A 21342-nucleotide genomic window follows, 5' to 3' on the forward strand; every position below is an offset into this window, starting at 1 on the left:
TATATATATATATATATATATATATAAATAAATTACCAACAACAGGTTTGCTCATTTTAGCTTTAAACTACAGTTTTGCTACTTAGCTACTTTTTTAAGCTACAGGAGGATAATTTGCTGTTATGACCTCTGAAAAGGGAACAGCCAAAAGCAGCAGCAGCATTACCCATTTTAGCTAGTTACACTACATTTAGCTTTTAGCTACTTTTGATAATATCAGCTTTTTACTTGTTTTGCTCATTTTAGCTTTTAGTTACAATTTGCTCATTAAAACTTTTAGCAAAAGCTTTGATTAGCAAAATAGCAGCTAAAAGGTAAAAATAAACAGTAGCTAAATGCAGCATGAATAAATTTCAGAGAACATATTTTGAATGACTTAATCCGATCTTAATGTGTATCTTTGGGGATACTTTGTAAATAAATTTAATTAATAAAAAATAACTAAAAGTCATAGTATTATACTTTATAGAAATAAACTTTTGACATTAAAAAAGCACAAGTTTGCAGTAGTTGAACTCAACAAAACGTACAAAAAAAAACAAAAAAAAACTATAAACAGGGAAACAACATGCACTACTGGTTCATACCTTCTGTAGTCCAAGTATTGATAACTCATTGATTTATGCAGTAAAACAAAATATACAGTTGTGTTTATTTACCTAGCAAGAAACAAGTTTCACGAGGCATTTAATGTCCAGTAAAAATGTCGGCCTAAAAATTTAATCGAAAAGTTGAGTTTATTTACAAAGCGTGTTTAAAACCTCTACTTTTTCAAAACTTCTTACGCGAAATGGAACAAAATAACATCGTAATGTGTGCAATAATCCTGTGAAATATTATTTTTAGTTGGCAGAATCTAAGTTTGCAGTTCGTCTCGCTATCTGCGCGATTTTTTTCCAATGGAATCCCAAATATCGTACTGCAATGAACGCATCATCGCTTGATCGCGTCCCGTTGGAGGACAGTCTGTAAACTCTGCAGCGAAAAAAAAAAAAAAAAAACCTCCCAGGAATTACGCTCTGCCATTTTGAGTAAAACCCGGGGCCGACAGCGGAGTTTGGACGTGTCCGTCAAGCAGCCGCGGTCATGGCCTGATTTAAAGAGCCGCCACCAGGATTTGGTGAGTATTTCTCAGTTTTTGGTTGCGTTCAGGTTCCTGTTTGTGATAGTTGAGTTGACGTTAACGCCGTGTTGGTGCGTTTGAGGACGCGGTTGACTCGGTTTGTTGTGTTTTGGCTCAGTCGCCGTAAAAGTTGTCATCTTCACTTTGTGTTTGTTTATCAGAACAGCAGAACAAAAAGTGATGTCCCGGACTGGGCCCCCGTCTGTCCGGGTCATCATGGCCTCTGTTGTGGGTGACAGCACGCTTGGACTGTTTTTGTTTTGATAGTTATTTTTTTTTTTTTAGTTTGAGGCTGAGATTTATGGAACTTCTGGACACAACTTACTTGCTCAAATAAATGAAAGTCATTGAGAAATACGAGTCTTTATAACACCAGTAACTTTTAAAGAAAGTGAGATGAAGCAACACAAAACAATTTAGAAATGATGTTATGGTCTGTGCGTGTCTGTTAGCAAAATATCTCATGAACCACCGGGTGAATTTTAATAAAACCTACAGAAATAATTCATTGGATGTACATATCCAACTGAATAATTGTTGGAGCCAATCTGATTAAAGATGGCTGCCACAGCCAGCTGACTTTAAAGCACACCAAAATAGCTATTACTGATTCATTTTTGCAGATGTTGACCTAAAATTTGGCATGGTAGTAGCTGAGACTTATCCCCAACGCATATTATGAGCACTAAGAAAAGTCTCACAAAATATTTGTTTAGTTGGCCAACAAATGTCAAACTAAACGAATAATGAAATATTCAGTGCATGCGCATCTGCAATCCAGTCGATCCATTTTGACAGCAAATTAACGTTATCAAACACAAAATGGCTGGAACTCGGCCCGTTTTGCAGACACTGAGCTCAGCTTTGGTGTGGTAGTAGCTGAGAGTCGTTCACAACGAACACTTTAAGCGCTCACAGACCTTGCAGTGCTGCATGAGGTTATGCATACCATCTTTTACGAAGTGTATCCACAACAGTTATACCTCCATCATTTCTCTTCATAAGGCAGGGCTATTCAATTGGCGGGCCGGGGGCCAAATCAGGCCCACGGGTGTGCTCAGTTCGGCCCTCCGATGAGTTCATTTTTAGCCTCCTGACACCCAGGGTTATATGGAAACATTTATTTATTTTTTTTTTTTTTTTACAGAGAGAACTGCATATCATAGAAAGCTGACAACTTGTTTGCAGCGTAGTCGGGACCTTCTGATCCCAAATCGCACGGAAAAATATAAAATGCACAAATAAAACTACTGCCTCTATTTTAAAATGTTTTTGTGCTTTCCGTTTGTCAGTTTTCACCGTGAACAACTAACGTTCAGCATCGTAATTAATGACCACGAATCACCTCGGATGTTATTTTATTCAGATAGTTTCAGCTTTATAATTCTCATTAGTTTTCAATGAGTTCCTCTAATTTCCTAAATATTTTATTCCTCCTCCTCTTTTTTTTTTTTTTTTTTTTACTTTTCCAGACATTCTTCTCTGGGTCTGAACTAATCTTTCCACTCGGAGCAGGAAATGCTGGATTTAACGTATCCCACTAATAACATTTCTGCAGTGCTGGATCTGCGAGTGGACAGAAACGGCAGGGACTGAACTGTCCGTCCTGTTTTGATGGGAGGGGCGTCAGTTTGTGGCAGCCTGGGGGTGTGGGTCATCACATTTTCAGCTCTGATCACTGTGGTCGCAGCAGAAGGACCCGCTTCTCTCGAATGAAACTGAATCATCTTTCATGTTCTGGGATCGTTTTTTAAAATTTGCTTAGAGAAACTAGTCCTATCGATGGCACGTGCGTGGACAGGAAACGTGAGGACGGTCCAACAGGAACTTGTCTCGTGTCACCAGGAAGCATGTGTTCGCCAAACACTTAATTTTTTTAATTGACTCTGCAACTTTTGAAATGATCCCTCAATCTTCACTTGAACTCGGATTATAAAAAACTCTGGACCAGTTTTTGCTACAGTCAGATAGTTTTTTTTTTTCTCGCGTTCTCCGTCGTTTTTAAGTTGCGAGATTAACAGGACTCATCCGCGCGGCGTGTCGGATGTTTTGCAGTCTTTGACATTTAATCTGTGAAGCTTTGTCTAATTTTATTTAATAAATTATCAGAGTTTTGTGGCATTTTTTTTAAATTGGACTTTTGAACAGTTCTTGACATCTGACGTTTTACTTTATTACCTATAACCTTTTACTCATTTTTTGCTACGTAAGTCAAGTCAAATTTATTTATAAAGCACATTTAAAACAGCAGCTGTTACCAAAGTGCTTAACAATACGACCAAGGCTGCAAATAAAAAAACAAGATGTCATTAAATACATCGAAACAAAAAAACCAAATAGTAAATCACGCTGTGTTGAACGTCCGTGAATACAGGTGAGTTTTTAGCAGAGATTTAAAAGCAGCGAGTGAAGTTGCGTGTCTAATGAGTTTCGGGTCAATGACTGGAAATCGATCTCCTCTGAGCTTCAACCTGGTTTTTGGTGCAACCGAAAGCAGCTGATCAGATGATCTCTGCGCCTGAGAAAGAGCATATGGTTGAAGTAGGTCAGAGAGGAATGAGGGTGCAAGGCCGGTAATGTGAACAGGAGAATTTTAAAATCTATTCTGACACGGAGCCAGAGAAGGGAGGACAAAACTGGTGAAATATAATCAAATCTATAAGTTCCTGTTAAGAGCCGAGCTGCAGCATTTTGGACGAGCTATTGACGTGAAAGTGACACCTGACTGACCCCAACATAAAGTGCGTTACAGTAGTCCTGTCACGATAACAAATTCTGCTGGGCGATTAATTGTCTCGGAAATTATTGCGATAAACGATAATGTTGTTTGAAATTTGACATTAGTAATTATTGTGAAATTTAAAAAGAAACGTTTAATTTGTTTTGCATGTAGTACCTTTTTTCGACCACCGGATGGCAGTATAAGGCTGTTTGAACTGAAGGACGGAAAGTGAGGGAGCAAGCAGCGTGTCTCTTTATGACATGGGCCGTCTCGCGTCGGTTCTCAAAATGGCGCACGCTCTGTGTGGTTTGAGCTCTTTAGCATAGCATTTGTCACACAAAGCCTGTAAAAAAAAAAAATCAGTAAACAAGTTCTCAGCTTCTTTTTGCAGAGAAAAACATTTTACACGAAGGCACGGGTTTCAACGGTGAATTTTGGAGCTTGTACAAGACGGAGGTTTTTTCCTGAGGTCGGCCTGTTAGCTTAGCTTCTCAGCTTAGCTGCTTTTAACGATCCTTGGTCCTTTTAAATCGAAGCTTAAGACTTTTTTATTCCAACAGGATTTTAGTACTTAAAATATGTGGTGACATTTCTGGTTTTCTTTTTGTTGTTTTGTTGTTTGTTATTGCTTTTAACTTGTTGTCATTTTAATTGCTGTTTTTGTTTATCACTTTGGTCACCATCACCCTGGTTGTGTAAAGCGCCATAGAAATAAATAAATGAAATGAAATGAAATGGTCCAAAAACGCAATTTTGAACGGTTAAAACATTTTTTTAAAGAGAAAGGGAGTGGTCAGTGAGTTGAGCTTTTTGTCATCCAGTGTCTTCAGAAAAAAGAGAGAGAGACACGAAGAAACAATAAAGTCGATAAATGAAAATGAGGTTGATAATTTTCATTTATCATGCGATTAATTGATTTAGTTTATCGCAACAGGCCCACGTTGCAGTAGTCTAGCCGAGTTGTAACGTATGCACGGACTAGTTTGTCAAGGTCAGATCTGGTCAGCACAAACTTAAGCTTAGCTATCTGCCTTAATTGGAAGAAGCCAACCATGCCTTGATGTCATCAAGACATTTTAACAGAGGGCGAATGGAGCTGGAACTGTCGGGTTTTAATGGCAGAGAAATCTGACAATCATCAGCATAACAATGAAATGAAAGGCCATTTTTCCTCAATATAAATAGATTACCACTAATTAATTAATTACTTTTTCTGGCAATCTTTTCAAAAATCTATTATTATAATAAGCCTAATTTTATTGTGTGGGTGTGTTTTTTTTCTTTCCCAGCCACTCAGTAAAGTTGACAGGAAGTGATAGGCAGACATATCGGGCTGTTTGACCCATAGATCTGATCCCACATGTGATGAGCTGACATTAAGATAATATTTGGTGTCACTTCACACAGCTGAATGGTATTTCCTGTGGGTAGAGCTGCTTCTCTCTCGAGGAATGTGTGCTTTTGTCCTCTGTAGAGTTCAGCAACGTCCCGTTTCTATATGGAGCCCAGAAAGAGACAGCCAGCTGGAAATGGGACTGTGGGTGATCTTTACCGTCCCATACCTCATCAAAGAACTCATCTTTCTTCTCCAATCACAGCTGACGGCTTCACTAAGTCGGAGAGGCGGGACGGACTTGTTATGAAACACGTCATTTTTTGTCATTTTCTCAACGCAAGATGATTTTAGTTTAAAACACGGGCGTGGAAGGTGGGGAGCAATATGCATTCCTTCAAGAACTGATGGTCTGAGTCAGATTTTTAAGGGAGGAGGGAGGCTGTAATTGAGGCTTTCAGCTGCTTTTTTTAACGTGAGATGAAACTTCAGCAGTTTAGATGTGGCTTCTGTGTCTCTGCGGGGTCGGAGCTGACGTTTCTGAGAGCGCAGCTGCCAGCTCATCAGAAGGCCGACTGTGATTGAGGAACAGGGAAATTAACTGCAAGACCGCTGTAAGAACTGCAGCCTGTTTACTCTGCTAACTGCTGTTAAATTGGCCTCGTGATTAAAATCTCATATTAAGTTTGCTCCACGAGGACGCCAATCACCCTGAAGCTTTGGCGTACACATTAAGTCAGCTTTACTATTTAGAGTTTTGTTCCTTACTAGCTGCTGTGACAGATATAAAGCTGGGTAAAGATCCTGGATTTTTGCTGCAAAGGCTAAAAATTCTCTCAGATGTGTTTTGGAGAAAGTTCACTATTAAATATTTATGGCCGGCCACTGAAAGGCATGTGTGTGTTTGTTACCAAGACAGACTGGACATATTTTAATGAACCCTGCAGCAAATAATTATTGGTTGTAGAACTACATGGTCAACCTTAGACAACACAAACATTTTTTTTTACTCAGTTAATTTTGCATGTTATGTTAAAATTTGTTAAAGAGTAAAATCAGATAAGAAAAGCAAATGGTGGAAGCTGAAGAAAGAAGAATGTTGTGAGAAATTCAGAGAGGAGCTGTTAAAGGGTCTGGGTGGTAAGAAAGAGCTGTATACTAAAATTTGTGCTAAAATTTGTTGCGGTTGTAGCCGAGATTGATTCACAGCACATTCTCTCTTTCGCCTTTGACAAAGACGGTCGCTCTTACCCTCCCTCCTGCTTTTTTTGCTCTCTTGTCCTGTCAGCCTCAGAGCCTCTCTACACATCTTATGAATGGAAAATTATTATAGATTTGGTCAGCTGGTCCCTCAACGCAATTGATAACATTTTTTTCCACCGGACGACAGGGTGCTGGAGAGCCCTCATGCCCTGAACGGACCCATGCAGCTGGGTATGTGATTGATTCCTGGGGTGAGTAGAAGATGGTGTGCCTATCTGTGCTGTCCGTGGAGGACGTAGAAGATAAATGGAAATGGACTGCACTTATATAGCGCATTTCTATCTTGTCAAGACACTCAAAGCGCTTTACAACACAATCTGTGCCCTCATTTACCCATTCATACAACACTCTACTAGATCTCTACAAAGCTAATTGAACAAATCATTCTAAAGAGACTAATCAGTGATTTATCACATTCATACACCGATGGGACACACATCGGACGCAATGAGGGGTTCATTGTCTTGGCCAGGAAAACTTCGGCATGTGACGGCAGGTGGAGTCGAATCCCCAACTCTTGCATTGGAGGACGACTGCGCTAACCACTGAGCCACAGCCGCCCAAGATGAGTACATTATTGGATTTATGAGAACAGGGTTTCTGCTTTTTGGAAGTGGTAGATACCTTGGATATCGACAAATTAGTAAGATGTCGGCATCAGTTTTGGCCATGGTAAAGCTGCCAGCTATATGTGAATGATTAATTTGTTCCTTGAGCTCTCAGACTCGTATGATTACCAAACTCAACTACAAGCTGGATGCGATTCTGAGAATCGTAGGCCACTTACGGCTCCTGGAACTCGCCAGCATTAAGGATTCAGTCTTGGAGAATGCTAAATCGAGCATGGACCGGGTGGAATGTCCACTAATTCTGTCTGTTTGGATTCACCATTGAGTGTACCAGCAGAACTTGAAGGCAGACAGAAAACAGAGTGTGGCGGCCAAACAATTGTTGCTCATCTTAACTGGTACAGGCTATAGAGAGCACATCACGCCAGTTTTGGCCTCCCTGCACTGGCTACCCATTCACCTTGGGATCCATTTCAAAATTCTCATGTATGTTTTTAAATCACTGAACAGTTCCGCCCCATCCTATCTCACTGATCTTCTGCAGCCATATGTCCCACCGCGCTCTCTGAGGTCAGCAGACCAGATGCTTCTCTCAGTCCCAGAAACCCGTCGTAAGCTCAGAGGTGACAGGGCTTTCTCTGTTGCAGGTCCACGACTGTGGAATGAGTTGCCACTGAGTGTCCGGCAGGCTCCCACACTCTCAGTCTTTAAGTCTCGCTTGAAGACCCACTTCTATTCGCTTGCCTTTAACACGGTGTGATTTGTTTTGGTCCGGTCTGTTCTCTACTCTGTTGGCCATTTTAGTTAGCTTCTGCTGCTATTTGTATCTGTATTTCTATTTTATGTTTTCCTGTCCGCTGTGCATGTTTGTGTTCTTTTGTACATCACTTTGGTTGGCCTTGTTGCTGTTTTAAGTGCTATATAAATAAATTGGTATGGTATGGTATGGTATGGTATCTGAATTTGGCCTCCCCACTGGCCTTGGACAGGCCAACTTATCTCATATTGCTCCTGGAGGATACGTAAACTAGAAGCTTTTAGCTGTTTTAAATGTGCTATATCTGACTTGACTTGACATCTGTGTTGCCCACCTGCTAGCTTAGTGCCATGTTGATGCCATTTTATTCGATGACGGGATGGGGGGGGGGGGGGGGGGCGGAGTCACGTGCGTGTTGTTCACCCGCTAGCTTAGAGCTAGATTGCTACTGGTAATTGTCATCCGGCAGGCGGGGAGCGGGTAGCGGAGCGGTACGTCATCAGTAACATTTTTGCTAGCGTGTTTGTATCGCGCTACATAAATACTGACAGTTGTCGATGGGGTGTGGGGGTTGGTGGTGAGTGTATTTTGGTAGACAGGGCGCTCGGTTCCGTTGATGGGGCGGGGCGCCCCGCTTATATAATGATAGGAAAAACACTGTAGTTTAACTCACCTTTTTTTTTTTTTGAACAGGGCGGGAAGGTCTTTGGACTGAAGGAGCAGTTTGTTTGGACTCCTCAGCCATGTGTTCCACAAATCCTTCAAACTGGGTCACTTTTGACGATGACATCACACCCATCTCGTCGCCCCAGAAGCCCCCGCAGTCACCAGATTTGATCAAAACATCATTACCTCGGCCCAACGGCATGAAGCTAGTGTTTCCTCCAATCAAAGATGCATCCTGGAGCTTAGGTGGGTCCCTGGAATCTCCTCAGAGCCACTCGAGTGGAAAAGCTGCTGGGCTGCGTAAATCCTCTTTGTGCACTTCTGGGACTGGAACTCCTAGCACCGCACATCCGCTTTACTCCAAGTGTGAAAAGAATGCCTTCTTACGGAGTTTCTCCAGCTCGTCAGGCATCTCGATTCCTTCACCAGCACTAGAAACTCCAAGTCCTGCCTCAGAAGGATTGAGCCCATTCCGTTCCTACCAGAAGAACTCTGGGCACTTTAACCCCTTCTGGGATGATTCCAGAGATGGTACAGATGTCTGCAACTCATCCTCCGACTCGGATACAGACTCAAACAACAGTCTGCCACGTTTCTTTATTCGGACCAAAGATGGCAGCGAACCTCCACGCGACCAATTCCAGAACTCTTTCTCTTTTGTTTGCAACAAACTGGGTGATTTGCAAACAGGGGTGGCTAATGAAACAGAGGCACAGAAAGATCAGGAGAGGCGTCAAAGCTGCAGAAACGAGGTGTTGGGGGAAGGTTTAACTCAGTTTGTTCCTCGAGACCTGTTTCGTAGCCAGAAAAGAGACGGCTGGCCCGTCATGCTCAGGATTCCTGAAAAAAAGAACCGCATGTCCTCTCGCCAATGGGGGCCAATCTATCTCCGCTTGTTACCTGGAGGCGTACTGCAAATGTACTATGAGAAGGGCTTGGAGAAGCCGTTTAAAGAGTTCCAACTTCTCCCTCAGTGCAGGCTCTCAGATCTCAAGGTTGAGAGCTACAGCGAGCCCCGAAAAGTCCTCACGGTCAAGGTGGAGCATTTCTCCTACACAGAAAAGAAACGCTTCCACCCAAAGCTGGAGGTGAGTCACGAGGCAGAGGTAGAGCAGCTACTGAAGTTTGGCTCCACGGTGTCCAGCGACATGGAGGACCTGGTCGTCTCTATGGAGGAGGAGATCTTCAAGCTGTGCCCACCTCACCAGCAGAGGCGGCACTACGAGGAGCAGGAGCTGTCGCTGCAGATCACTGATCACATCTGGACACAGCTGGACACGTCAGGGGAAGTCAAAGAACGAGTCGCCTTTACTCAGATCCACTGTCTGGCGTTCCTGAATGAACAGGGGGACTGTTTTCTCGCTCTTAACGATCTTGGGCTGCTGCACTCTGACTCCAGCTACGGGTCTGAAGAGGATGGTGACCTCTGGATGGAGATCGCTGACTGCCATTTCCACAAATGCGTTAACGGGACCGAGTTTCAGAGGTCCCGACTTGTAAAGTTCTCACCTCCTGACGCATGCAGAGTGGAGCTGATGCGGTACAAAACATCAGTCTTCGGTTGCACTGAGATTCCCTTCTCCATTAAAGCTGTGGTCACGGTTCAGGGCGCCTATGTGGAGCTGCAGGCCTTCCTCAACATGTCGGCCACCTTTCTTTCCTCCCTCAACCTTTCAGACATCCACTACCCGCTGTGTGAGAACGTAGTGATCCGTGTACCCGTGCCGGCTGACTGGGTCAAAGTGACGCAGACTGTGGCCTTGCTCCGGCAGAGATCACTGAAAGCCCGGATGAACAGGAAACCCTGCCTGGGCTCCATCAGCGCCATAGATTCACAGCCGGTCATGCAGGTGTCAATTGGAGCTGTCAAGTACGAGAGCGTTTATTCAGCCATCGTGTGGAGGATCGACCGACTGCCTGCAAAGAACACAGGTAATGCGTGCTGAGCTTGAAAACGTAACATGCAAACATCTTGATATGCACTCAATAATTCAGGTAAATTAATCGAACAAGGTTGTTGTTGAGCATGCATGAGGACATAACATGTAAACTGAGAAAACACTCATACACATAACATTTCAGAAAACTGAAGACTTCACAAAGCAGAAAACTCAAAACGGACAATACAAAAAAAACAAAACTTTTTTTTTCTCTTTTCTACAGCAGTGGATCATCCCCATTCGTTCTCCTGCAAACTGGAGCTGGGATCAGATCAGGAGATCCCCAACGACTGGTACCCTTTTGTCACGATGGAATGTGAAATCATGGGAGCAGTTGTGTCGCAGACCAAGGTGAAATCCTTTGGCACCGTGAACGACATCCAGCCGCAGAAACACATGACCAGTTGGACACGCTATCATTGTCAGGTGAGACATGTCATAGAGCTCTCGTCTCACTGGGCTTCGACAGCTGGAGACTAGTTGGCGACTCAAAATTGGGAGAAAACCGTCAAATGTTTGGATGCAGTCTTACCGACACGTGAGCCTGCAGATGCATTTTGCATGGCCAATTCTATAAATTTTCTTGAGAGTGTGAATGCGGATCATTATCTAGAGAAATTGCATTTCCTGCGAAAATGCAGTGTGAACGCTTATTGCAGAAGAACTTGCTGAAAAACAACTGAAATTAGCTAAAATACATGGTGAAATGTAGCTGAAATGGTAGAACAAGCCTAAATTAGCAGAAGAAAGCAGAAAGAACAGATTTGCTGAATTTGGTTTAAATAAGCAGAAATTAGGAAATTAGCTTAAAAAAGCTGAAATTAGCAAAAAAATAAAAATTGATGAAAAGTAGCTGAAAGGCAAAAAATGCTTTACCAGAAGCAAGTGGAAAGAGCTGGAATGAGCTAAAAAATGTGAAATTAGCTGAAAAAGCTAAAATTAGCATCAAAATAACCAAATAACAGGTGAAAGAGCAGAAAAAAGCTGAAAAGGAGCATTGCAAGCTGAAATAACAAAGAAATTAATTGGGCTGAAAGTAGCAGAAATTGCCACAAAAAAACGACTATATCTGAAAACAGCTGAAATTAGCTAAAAATGCCAAAATGTTAGCTGAAAAGGTAGAACAAGCTTAAATTAGTTGAAGAAAGCTGAAAGAATGTTTGCCCTATTAGGTTGAAAGAAGCAGAAATGAGTACAAAATGGAAATGATCTGAAACCAGCTGAAAAGTAGCTAAAAAGGTAGAAAAAATATTAAATTAGCAGAAGGAAGTAGAGAGAGGACATTTTTGCTGAATTTGGCTGAAAATGTTTAAATGAGTGCAACAAATCTGGAATTAGCTGAAAAACTAAAAGTAAAATAAAACAGCTAAATAGTAGCTGAAATAGTAGAAAAAACTTTAAACTTGTAGAAATGAGCTGAAAGGACCATAACAAGCTGAAATTAGCAGAAAGAACTTAGAAGAAGCATATAAATGTTGTAGTTAGCAGAAAGCACCTGAAAGGAGCAAAAACAAGCTGAGAGAACAACTGAAATTAGCTGAAAATGGCTAGAAAAAAAGTGTAAATTTTCACAAGGAAGCTGAAAGAAGCTGAAGAAGAACAAAATGTGAAAGGAGCAATAAAAGGTTGTAAACAGTTCTAAAGATCTGAAGGATGTAAAATGAGCTCAGTTCATTTTCTATGAGGAAAAAAATGGCAGAAAAGGCTAAATATTTCAAAAAGTTAAGTTGCACCGATACCAAAAATCATAGCAGGATTTTTCTGAACGAGCTGAATGTTTTGATTTATGATTTGTTGAAATAGCTTGAAAATTGTGGAACGGGAAAGATGCAGGAAAAAAAACTTACGGAAGAAAAATGGATCACAATAGTGGGAATGCAGATCACGAACTAGTATCAGCCCAGTGAGATACTACCTGAAGTCAAGCCACACTGGAATCTTGATACTTGAAGCTGATTTAGCTAAAATTGCCATATTTTTCTTTTTTTTTTATAGGTGGAAGTGGAGAAGAAGTGGATTGAAACAGAGTCACAGAGGCAGGCTGGTTGTATGACACAGTGATGACATAAACCTCATCATCCGTCATCTTAAAGATGGATGGGAGAAGACAAAAACAAACAAGAGCGATGAGGGACTTTGTGCTTCTTTTTTGTTTTGCAGTCAGATTATTCTCATTATCCATAACTTGGTAGTATTTAAACAAACGTTGCAGCCTAACACTGAGACTGAATATTATTAGATTTATTTAGCAGTTTAATAGTCTTTTTGCCTAGCACTTTACATTGAATAGATTTATTAATTATAAAATGCCAGTTTATACTACTGTTGGTGTGTATATATAAGCTTGTGTTCGCATCATCTGCACTGCCCTTTTGAATGATTTCCAGTCTTAATAAATTCAAGCCAAATGGAAGATGTAAGCTGTACAACCTCAATATTTACCTGTTTAAATAGAATTAATGTGTAGCAACAGTTAGGGTCAGACCTTTTACTTCTTCAGTGTAGTTTGAAATTAATGAACTGATTTAGGTCTCAACTTTATTACGTTTGTGCTAAATTCTAAATCAGCTTGCAGTCCAAGTAAACCCAACTTTAAAGCAGTTTTTGAAAGAGTTTTAGTGCTGATTCAGCTGCACATACTTTAATGTCTTAATGTAACTGCTCAACTTTACACATGGTGGTACATACATTTCTATTATTTCTATAAAATTTCTATTATTTTTGCAACTCATCTTCATAATCCGTTGGTTCTGGATCAGAGCTGTTTTGTGGAGAACTGTTTTTTTATTTTATTTATGCAAATCAAATCTTTATTATGAGGTTTTTCTTAATCTGGGTTGGGTTTAATAATAAGTCTATAAAAAGTGGTGGTAGGGCTTCAGTGAGAACTTTTCTGTACGAGGTACCTGGCTTAAGCTGGATATTATGCACATCAAGAGTAAAGAAATGAATAAAACTTAAATGACTTGATCTTTTTTTTTAAGTTCTTCATTAGAATAAAACAAAGGTTTCAAATTTCCTGTTATCACTTTGGCTTCTGGCGAGCTAAGAACAAATAATGAGGTTAAATCTATTCGTTGGTTTGTTGAGAAAGTGGTTGTGACTAACCAAGCTCTTACAAATTGCATGTAATTTTCAGGAGTCGCCCTCTAAGGGTGCTGCATGTGGCCATAAAGGTGGCCCTAAGGTGTAAATGAACATTTGAACGTTTTTTTTTCAAATGCGATTCCGTTTTTTTCAAATGTGATTCCGGCCACAATTGTCTTTTTGTAGCCATCAGAAAGCTTCGGAGAAGATTCAGATTGGACATTTGACCACTTTATCTTCAAAGAATTGATGAAGCTAATTTAACTTGAAGCATAATCTGCACATTTTAAATATTCTTAAGGTAAAGGCTTTGAGAAGGCAACACCAGAAGCTTAATGTTCGTCTGTTTTATACATTAAGAAACCAGTTTTTGTTGCATTTTAGGTTTTTAGGCTCATTGTCTTGTTGGAACACCCAATCCAGTACAGCATCATACTACCTCCACCGTGCTTGTCATTTGCCAATGCTCTTCAGTTTGAAAGCCTCATCTTGACTCCTCCAAACACATAATCTTGTCTCTACGGCCAAAAAGCTCAATCTTTGTCTCAGCAGACCTTAAATCTTCTCTCCAGAAGACATTAGGTTTGTCCAGGTGGGCAGCTGCAAATATCAGGCAGCTTGAATTGATGCTTTTGGAGAAGGCTCAGTTCATGTTTTGATGGTTTCTGGGTTGTTCCTGAACAAACTAACCAGTTTACTTTCACCCGAGGATGACCAGTGAGTACTAGTTAACCCAATTAGTGCTTTTAAGATTAGACAAAACTAATAAAGACAATGTATGTTTGCTTTCTTGTAAATTGATAGAAGTCCATCCAGGTCCACACTCCAGTTGGAGATGGTAATGCACCAAAGTGTTTCTTGTTAAATACCATTAAACAAGAAAAAATAATAACTTAACATCTATCATCAAAGATGCATGATCATTTAATCTGGAAAACAATGGTTTAAATCAATCATTAAAAGCTTCACATGAACACAACACAGATAATACCCATGAGTGTATATAAACTTTTGACCACAATATGCACTCTCCACATAAAAAGCAACAAAAAGAGATGCTGGTGAAGACCACTTATAAGACATGAGGGCAGCAAAAGATTCAGAACAAGATTAAAGTGGTCAAACGTGACCACAAAGAGATGCAAGCTGCTTGAACTGACACAAATCATCCATAAAGAAACAACGAAGACCACAGAGTTACATCAACACACTGGCTGCATATTATCTGTGTAAATATGTCTGTGGGGAGCCACTTCTATTACTCAAACACCCACAACAAATGAAATTGTGATGTTTTTGGCTGTTCTATTATTTTTTTTATTATATGGGGGCTTTTACATTTCTCTGCCCTGGGCCCTGGTTTTTCGCCCTCCGCCCCTGGCCTCAGCTCCTCCTCTCATAAATTAATAATTTCTGACACCTGTGTTCATTTAAAGGCCATGAGGTGCGTATATTGAGTTTTCAGTTACAGCCCATCATTATCGTCTCTTCCTCACCGTTAACCTGAAGGATGTTGGCGAACTCGAGCCCAGTGGTGAGTTATCGTACTTTAACAGCTGCTTCTAATGGCAAAATGATTGTTAGCCGTTTCCCCAAAGAACGAGCTGCGTTTAAAGAACTCTTTAAAACAAAAGTGAATATGTTTTTGTTCCTGAGATGTTTTTATGGTCTAAAATTGACAACAAAACCCAGTCGTCTAAATAACCTGTTATTTGAGTGATTTAAGTAGTGGTATAATCTACATTTAATTTGTTTAATCTTTAAAAACCTGAGAATAAAAGCACCCTATGGAAAAGTTTGTTAAATATGGAAATGATTCACATTATGTCACCTGGGTTACTTATCGCACACAAAAAAGCAAAATTATAATTTGGTAAAATCCTAGAAGTAAAGAAACATGACTAATGCCTTTTTTTTAGAATGTATGTTTTTTTTTTTTTTTTTAATGTTTTAACATTTTATACTTTATTCTTTATTTGATGTATGTTTAGTATAAAACCATGACTAGACTTTTTTTTTTTTTTTTTTTTTTTACAAAAAAAAAGCTGCAAAAATTTAACATCAAGTGGATTTAGGAGAATTTTATTTATTTATTCTTTTGGAAGTCGTATGTTTTAAAAATAGCAAATTATTTAAAAGTTGATTTCTACCAAAATTTGTAGTTTTATTTTCTTTTATCAACATCACAAAAGAAATTGAGTTTTTTATTTATTTAAACTTCTTTCAAACAAATTTTACAGGCATTTAAGCTGACATGTATCTTTAAAGTTGATTTTTGGAATTGTATAACTATTGATATATTTTAATGATATATTAATAGTCTGCCAACAACGGACAAAGTTCGAGTGCAAAGTTGAAGTATATTACATTTTTGTATTTTAGGTGGAAAAAAACTGGAGTTTATGTAACAAATAATGCAAATTATAGATGTTTTTATGCCATTTCCTTTTTTATTTATGGTTTTCATTGTCTCTTCCAGGTTTGATTAACCATTTTTTTTACAAAAAATTACATTAATAATTTTTTTTTTCTAATGCTAATAATATATTTTAGGCCAAACTGTACTTGTCCATCATCGATGATGTGATTGAGAACATGAAGGAGCTCTTCCAGGATGAAGGGCTTGAAGACCGAGTCCTGGACGGCCTGAGACAGGTGAGGGGTTTGGATCCGACTCTGCTGCAAAACGCTGGAGTTCAGTCACGTTTCCAGACAGAAAATAAAATCACCACACAAGAGACACCGATCTTTTGTCTGCAGCTCTGGGAGTCAAAGTTGATGCAGTCGAAGGCGATGGAGGACTTCAGGAACAACAATACGAACTCCTCCAACTTTACGCTCCAGCTTCCTCCCAACTACAAACGAATAGATCAGGAAGCTACAGGTAACGACACCTGCTGCTGTTTGGTCAATCCAAATAATTTCCACAGTGATTTAACGCCTCTTGTGTTTGGTTGTTTCTCTGCCCTCAGCCTCAGTTGTGATCCCCACAAGTCAGAACAACAACAGCAGCTTATCATCCAAGGCAAGTGTAAAGGTTTACAGCAGTTTTCTGCACTGATTTTTATTTATTTTTTAATCCACCTATTTTCTTTGCAAGCTTTTCCATGCAAGGTTACAGGAAGCTCATTTCCAGCTGTTTTTATCACAATGGAGAGGATTGGGGTGATTTTTAACCTCATTTTAACCTTCAAATTTGAAATCGGCACCCCGAAAATAATAATGATGATAATAAAAAAAACCATGATTCGGATTTTGCAACGTCTCCTTCTCACCATAACCTTCAGCACTGGCTCCCCTCAGGGCTGTGTGTTGAGCCCCCCTCCTGTTCACTCTTTATCTCCAGAGTGAACAGGCGTAACATCTCACTCTTCTGAAAAGATCACATGAATATTTATGAAGTCCAAGCTGTGATGTCAGCTTGGATTTGGCAGCATGACAGCTCAGTGCACTGTTGCCTCACAGCAAGAAGGTCCTGGGTTCAATCCCCTGTTGTACCTGGGGTCCTCCTGTGTGAAGTTTGCATGTTCTTCTCGTGCTTGCGTGGGTTTTCTCTGGGTACTTCGGTTTCCTCCTGCAGACTAAAAACATGCATGTTAGACTGTCTTCAGGCCCAGGCCTCCCTTGCAAAAGAGATTTGATCTCTATGGGATTTGCCTAGTTAAATACAAGTTAATAATAATGATGGAGTTACAGATGTTCACTTTAATAAGCCAATTTTTTTTAAACAATATAAGTCAGTGCATTTTTCTGTCAAATGTGTATATATATATCTTTATTATATAGAACAGTGCAGATGCACTTGCTACGTTTTCCCTCCCTGCTTCGCTGGCGTACCCTGTGCAGATACCAGCTGGAGTTACACTTCAAACAGCTTCAGGTATTCAACTTTGATTTTTATTTGATTTTATGTGGGGGGTGAAAAAAAAAATCACTCTTCTGTTTCCAGGTCAGCTGTACAAAGTCAATGTTCCTGTTGTGGTGACCCAAGCTCCAGGAGGGCAGCAGCCTGCACCCCATCCCACCTGCAGAGCTGCTGAGCAGAGAGCGTCTGCCTCTCAGCCTGCAGCTGCTCCACCAGAGTCCTCTCTTCCTGCTTCCTGTCTACCTCTGAGGCAGGAAAGCAGCTTTTTCCAGTGCCCTTACGGGCCTGAGGCTCCACTGGGAGACAACGAGCCGACGCCACAACCCGAGCACGTGAACATCGATGCGACTGCTTCACCCGTCACCCAACTGTTAAACTTCCAGATCAGTGCGGTGGAGGCTCTGACTCAGACGGCACAGAGCAAAGACATCGATGAAATCCTGAAAGAAGTGATTGAGGAGGAGAGGGTGAAAGCTGGCAGGGCGAGGACTTTATCTGCTGGGAACACTCACCATCAGGCTGGAGCTGAGGTAGTGAGTCGCCCAAACATTTTCTGAAATTTGACCAATTCTAAACTTAAATCTGGAGTCCACCTCTAACAATGGAGTGCCGTTTGTAAAGTTACACAGTAGAAAATTAACAGCAATATTCTGGTTTATTTAGCCTTTCATAAGAATAATAATAAAAAAATATATATTTTCACGATGTTATTCGTACATTTATAAATGTCATAGTTCAGTAACTACTTAATTTCCAAGCTAAATATGTAATTTCCAAAATATTTAATTTGCTAACAAAGTATTTAGGTCTGACATAAATGCTCAACTTGCTTGCTAATATTTATACTGCAAGTATTTTGTAAACTAAATATTTAGCTTGTAAATTTAAATATTTGGTTTAGAACTGACATTTTATAAATGTAAAAATATGACTTTGAAAGAAAAAAAAAAAAAATTTTTCTTATGAAAGGCTAAAAAACCCCCAAAATATTACTGTTAATTTTTGACTAACTTTACAAACGGCACCTCAATGTCTAACTTGTTGCACATAATTCCCACATATCTTTTATCTTGTGGTTCTTGCTCAGCTGGACTTGGGCTACAGCTACAGCGAGCTGTCTGATATCGTTCAACTGGATGGTCCTGCAGACGATTCTGACCCCGAGGAGGAAGTTCCTCTGGAAGAGAATGACTTCCTGGGTTTAATCAACGCAGAAGCCATAAAAACCCTGCAGGAAGAGAATGGAAGCAGTGACGGGCTCAGCCTCTCCTCCAGCAGCGACGAGGGACCAGATGATCTCGCTGATGTACAAGAAGAGGTGAGACGGATCAAGATGTAAAATTTGAAGCTTTATTTGTTTCCTATAGGAGAAATAAATCATTTCCCTCTGTATTACAAGGATCCTCTTAATTCTGGGGACGACGTGGTTGAGCAGGACACCCCAGATCTCTTTGACACTGAGAATGTCATCGTTTGTCAATATGACAAAGTAAGAATATTTAGTCATGATCTGCTGCCTCCTGAGCTGATCATCATTGGGGAAATCCTCTTAAATGTTCCGTCGTCTTGCAGATTCATCGCAGCAAGAATCGGTGGAAGTTTCACCTGAAGGACGGGGTGATGTGCTACAGCGGCAGGGACTACGTCTTCTCTAAAGCTGTAGGAGAAGCGGAGTGGTAACAAGAAAATAACAGTTTTGAACGGTTCAGAACAAAAAAGAGGAGAAACGTAGAAAATCCAGACCTTTTTTTATGGGCAGAGATGAGAAATGTCATGCAAAGTCGTTATATTTTTCATTAATTATCAAGGCAAGACAGAATAATTTATGCAAAATGCTACTTAATTTGCTCCCGTCTGCTGACAAATAATAATTTGTAAGTGCCTTGTTTCCTTTCGCTACAAATTATTTGTAAGTCCTTAGTTTTGAACAGAGTTAAAATGGCTACTAATTGGGAGGGACAAACTGTAATTTCCTAAAAATTAATAAAAAAATAGACATTTTGAATGGATGGGAATATAAAGACTTACTGGGAAGGGATGTCTGGATATTAGTGGGGGAGTGGGAAGAAACCATACAAGTGCAAACTGGAAAAATAATGCAATTATAAGTATTATTGTTAGAAGCTGCTAACTATGATCGTTAGTTTCTCAGCTGCAGACTAACTGCGTAGTGAGGACAAAAGACTTAAACAGAAGTGGCTGTTATTGCTCCACATTAAAGGAACACTTTGTTTCTGAATTGACGCACAATAAAAGGTTGCATGTGATAATTTAAATGATTCTATTGCAGACATAAGTAATGAACAGTAGAACTGCTGTATGTAGCTCACATCTGATGCTTCACACTAAAGACATGGTGGCGCATGTTTGAAGTAAACGGGTGTATGAACTTGTCAAAAGCCAAGTGATGGAAGGAAAGAAATGATGAAAGGCGCACAATGGATTTGGTAAAAGTAAAATTGGTTTGCTGTTGCCACTAACTGTATATTATCATACACTTTTGTGAGGAATATGATAGATACTAAATCCTCTGGGAAATCTGAGGCATCCAGTAGCTTGTTCCAATTATACAGGAAAAAAGCAAACGCATGAAATCAAAGAAGCGGAATACACAAATTTGGAAAATGTATACAAGGTGGTAGGGAGTACTACATTCATGATGAACCTATGTCAGCAATTTCCTGCAGGATCAATAAAGTTCTAATCTTATATGTACATGTAAATGCGCAAGTGTGTGGGGTGCTGCAGATTTACAAGGCTCTACTTTAATGTACAAATGAGAGTTGAACAGTCTGATGGCTTCAGAGACAAAGGACTTCCTGAGTCTGTGGAACAGGGTTAGCACAGCAATCTACCACTGAAGGAGCTCCTGCTTCATGATGGCGCTGTGCAGAGAATGGTCAGCATTGTCCATGATGGATAGCAGCTTACTGAGGGACCTTCTTGGGACTCCAGCTTTGTTCCCAACGCAGAACCAGCTTTCCTCACCAGCCTGTCGAGTCGCATCTCTCCTCTTAGTGCTGCCTCCCCAACACAAAACCGCACAGAAGAAGATGCCACAGACTGGTAGAACAGCAGAAGTTTAGATGCTGAAGGACCCGGGCCTCCTCAGGAAGTAGAGCCTGCTCTGACCCTTCGGGAGTTGTGTTCACCGACCAGTCCAGTTGGTTCTCGGTTAATTTTTTAAACATCTGCAGTTCGTTAAAGAAACAAGGATTGAACTCATTGCGACTGCGATACAAAATGTGTAAAACCAGTGAAGATGGCGTAAATTTACACGCAGGCGTCAGTAAAACTTTCAACCGCAAGGGTTTGTTAAACTTTCTTTTCTAACCCGGATCATCATCATTGGAAAGCCGACGGTACTTGCTGAAGATGACAAGGTGATAACGTGTCTGCCTGTGTGATTGTGTAATGTTAGCAAAATATCTTTTTGGACCAGTGAGTGGATTTTTCACAGGCCCCTCAATAAATTGATGCACAACTGATGTGCTTTTGAAGTCAACCGCGTTCATGATGGCTGCCACGGATTAGCCAACACCAAAATGACCAGAGCTCAGTCGATTTTTATAGATGAGCCCAAAATTTGACGTAGTAGTAGCTGAGCATCATCCCTAACATGCACCGAGTGCAACACTTCAGTAACTTTTCTAAATCTTGACATTAAAATATGTGTAACCACTGAACTGATTTAATTTAAGAACTTCCAGAAAATAATAAATTGGTAAACAATTATAAAGTGTTAACCAATTATTTATGGAGTAAACGATTCAAGATGGCTGCTAAAGCTAATAAAACTTAACCGATGCGGCTAGCACTCTGTAAGAATTAAAGATATTGATCTAAAGTTTGGTGTAGCTGCGTCATCCTCACATCAAGAGCTAACGGTGATCATTGCAACATTGAAGACTGTCATGTAATTTACAGGGCTTGACCAAAAAAAAAAAAGTCCTGAAAGGACGGTGAGTGGTATGAACTTTTTTATTTTTATTTTTTAATTAAATGTTAGACCTTTTA

General features: G+C 40.2%; 2 protein-coding genes across 2 annotated transcripts; both read left to right on the plus strand.

Moving 5' to 3' along the window:
• Positions 1-1035: 1035 nt before the first annotated feature.
• On the plus strand, positions 1036-12848 carry LOC119411718 (stonin-1). Its single transcript, XM_037678639.1, has 4 exons — positions 1036-1120; positions 8461-10365; positions 10597-10799; positions 12369-12848. The coding sequence occupies exons 2-4, from the start codon at positions 8511-8513 to the stop codon at positions 12432-12434; spliced, it is 2124 nt and encodes a 707-aa protein (XP_037534567.1). The 5' UTR covers positions 1036-1120; positions 8461-8510; the 3' UTR covers positions 12435-12848.
• A 2089-nt stretch (positions 12849-14937) lies between these two features.
• gtf2a1l (general transcription factor IIA, 1-like) lies at positions 14938-19465 on the plus strand. Its single transcript, XM_037678651.1, has 9 exons — positions 14938-14994; positions 16014-16115; positions 16221-16344; positions 16433-16485; positions 17247-17340; positions 17410-17855; positions 18413-18643; positions 18725-18814; positions 18898-19465. The coding sequence occupies exons 1-9, from the start codon at positions 14971-14973 to the stop codon at positions 19003-19005; spliced, it is 1272 nt and encodes a 423-aa protein (XP_037534579.1). The 5' UTR covers positions 14938-14970; the 3' UTR covers positions 19006-19465.
• Positions 19466-21342: the final 1877 nt, after the last annotated feature.

This window comes from Nematolebias whitei, chromosome 1 (genome assembly GCF_014905685.2).
Source record: "Nematolebias whitei isolate Nwh7 chromosome 1, NemWhi1, whole genome shotgun sequence".
In the NCBI taxonomy this organism is placed as follows: domain Eukaryota; kingdom Metazoa; phylum Chordata; class Actinopteri; order Cyprinodontiformes; family Rivulidae; genus Nematolebias; species Nematolebias whitei.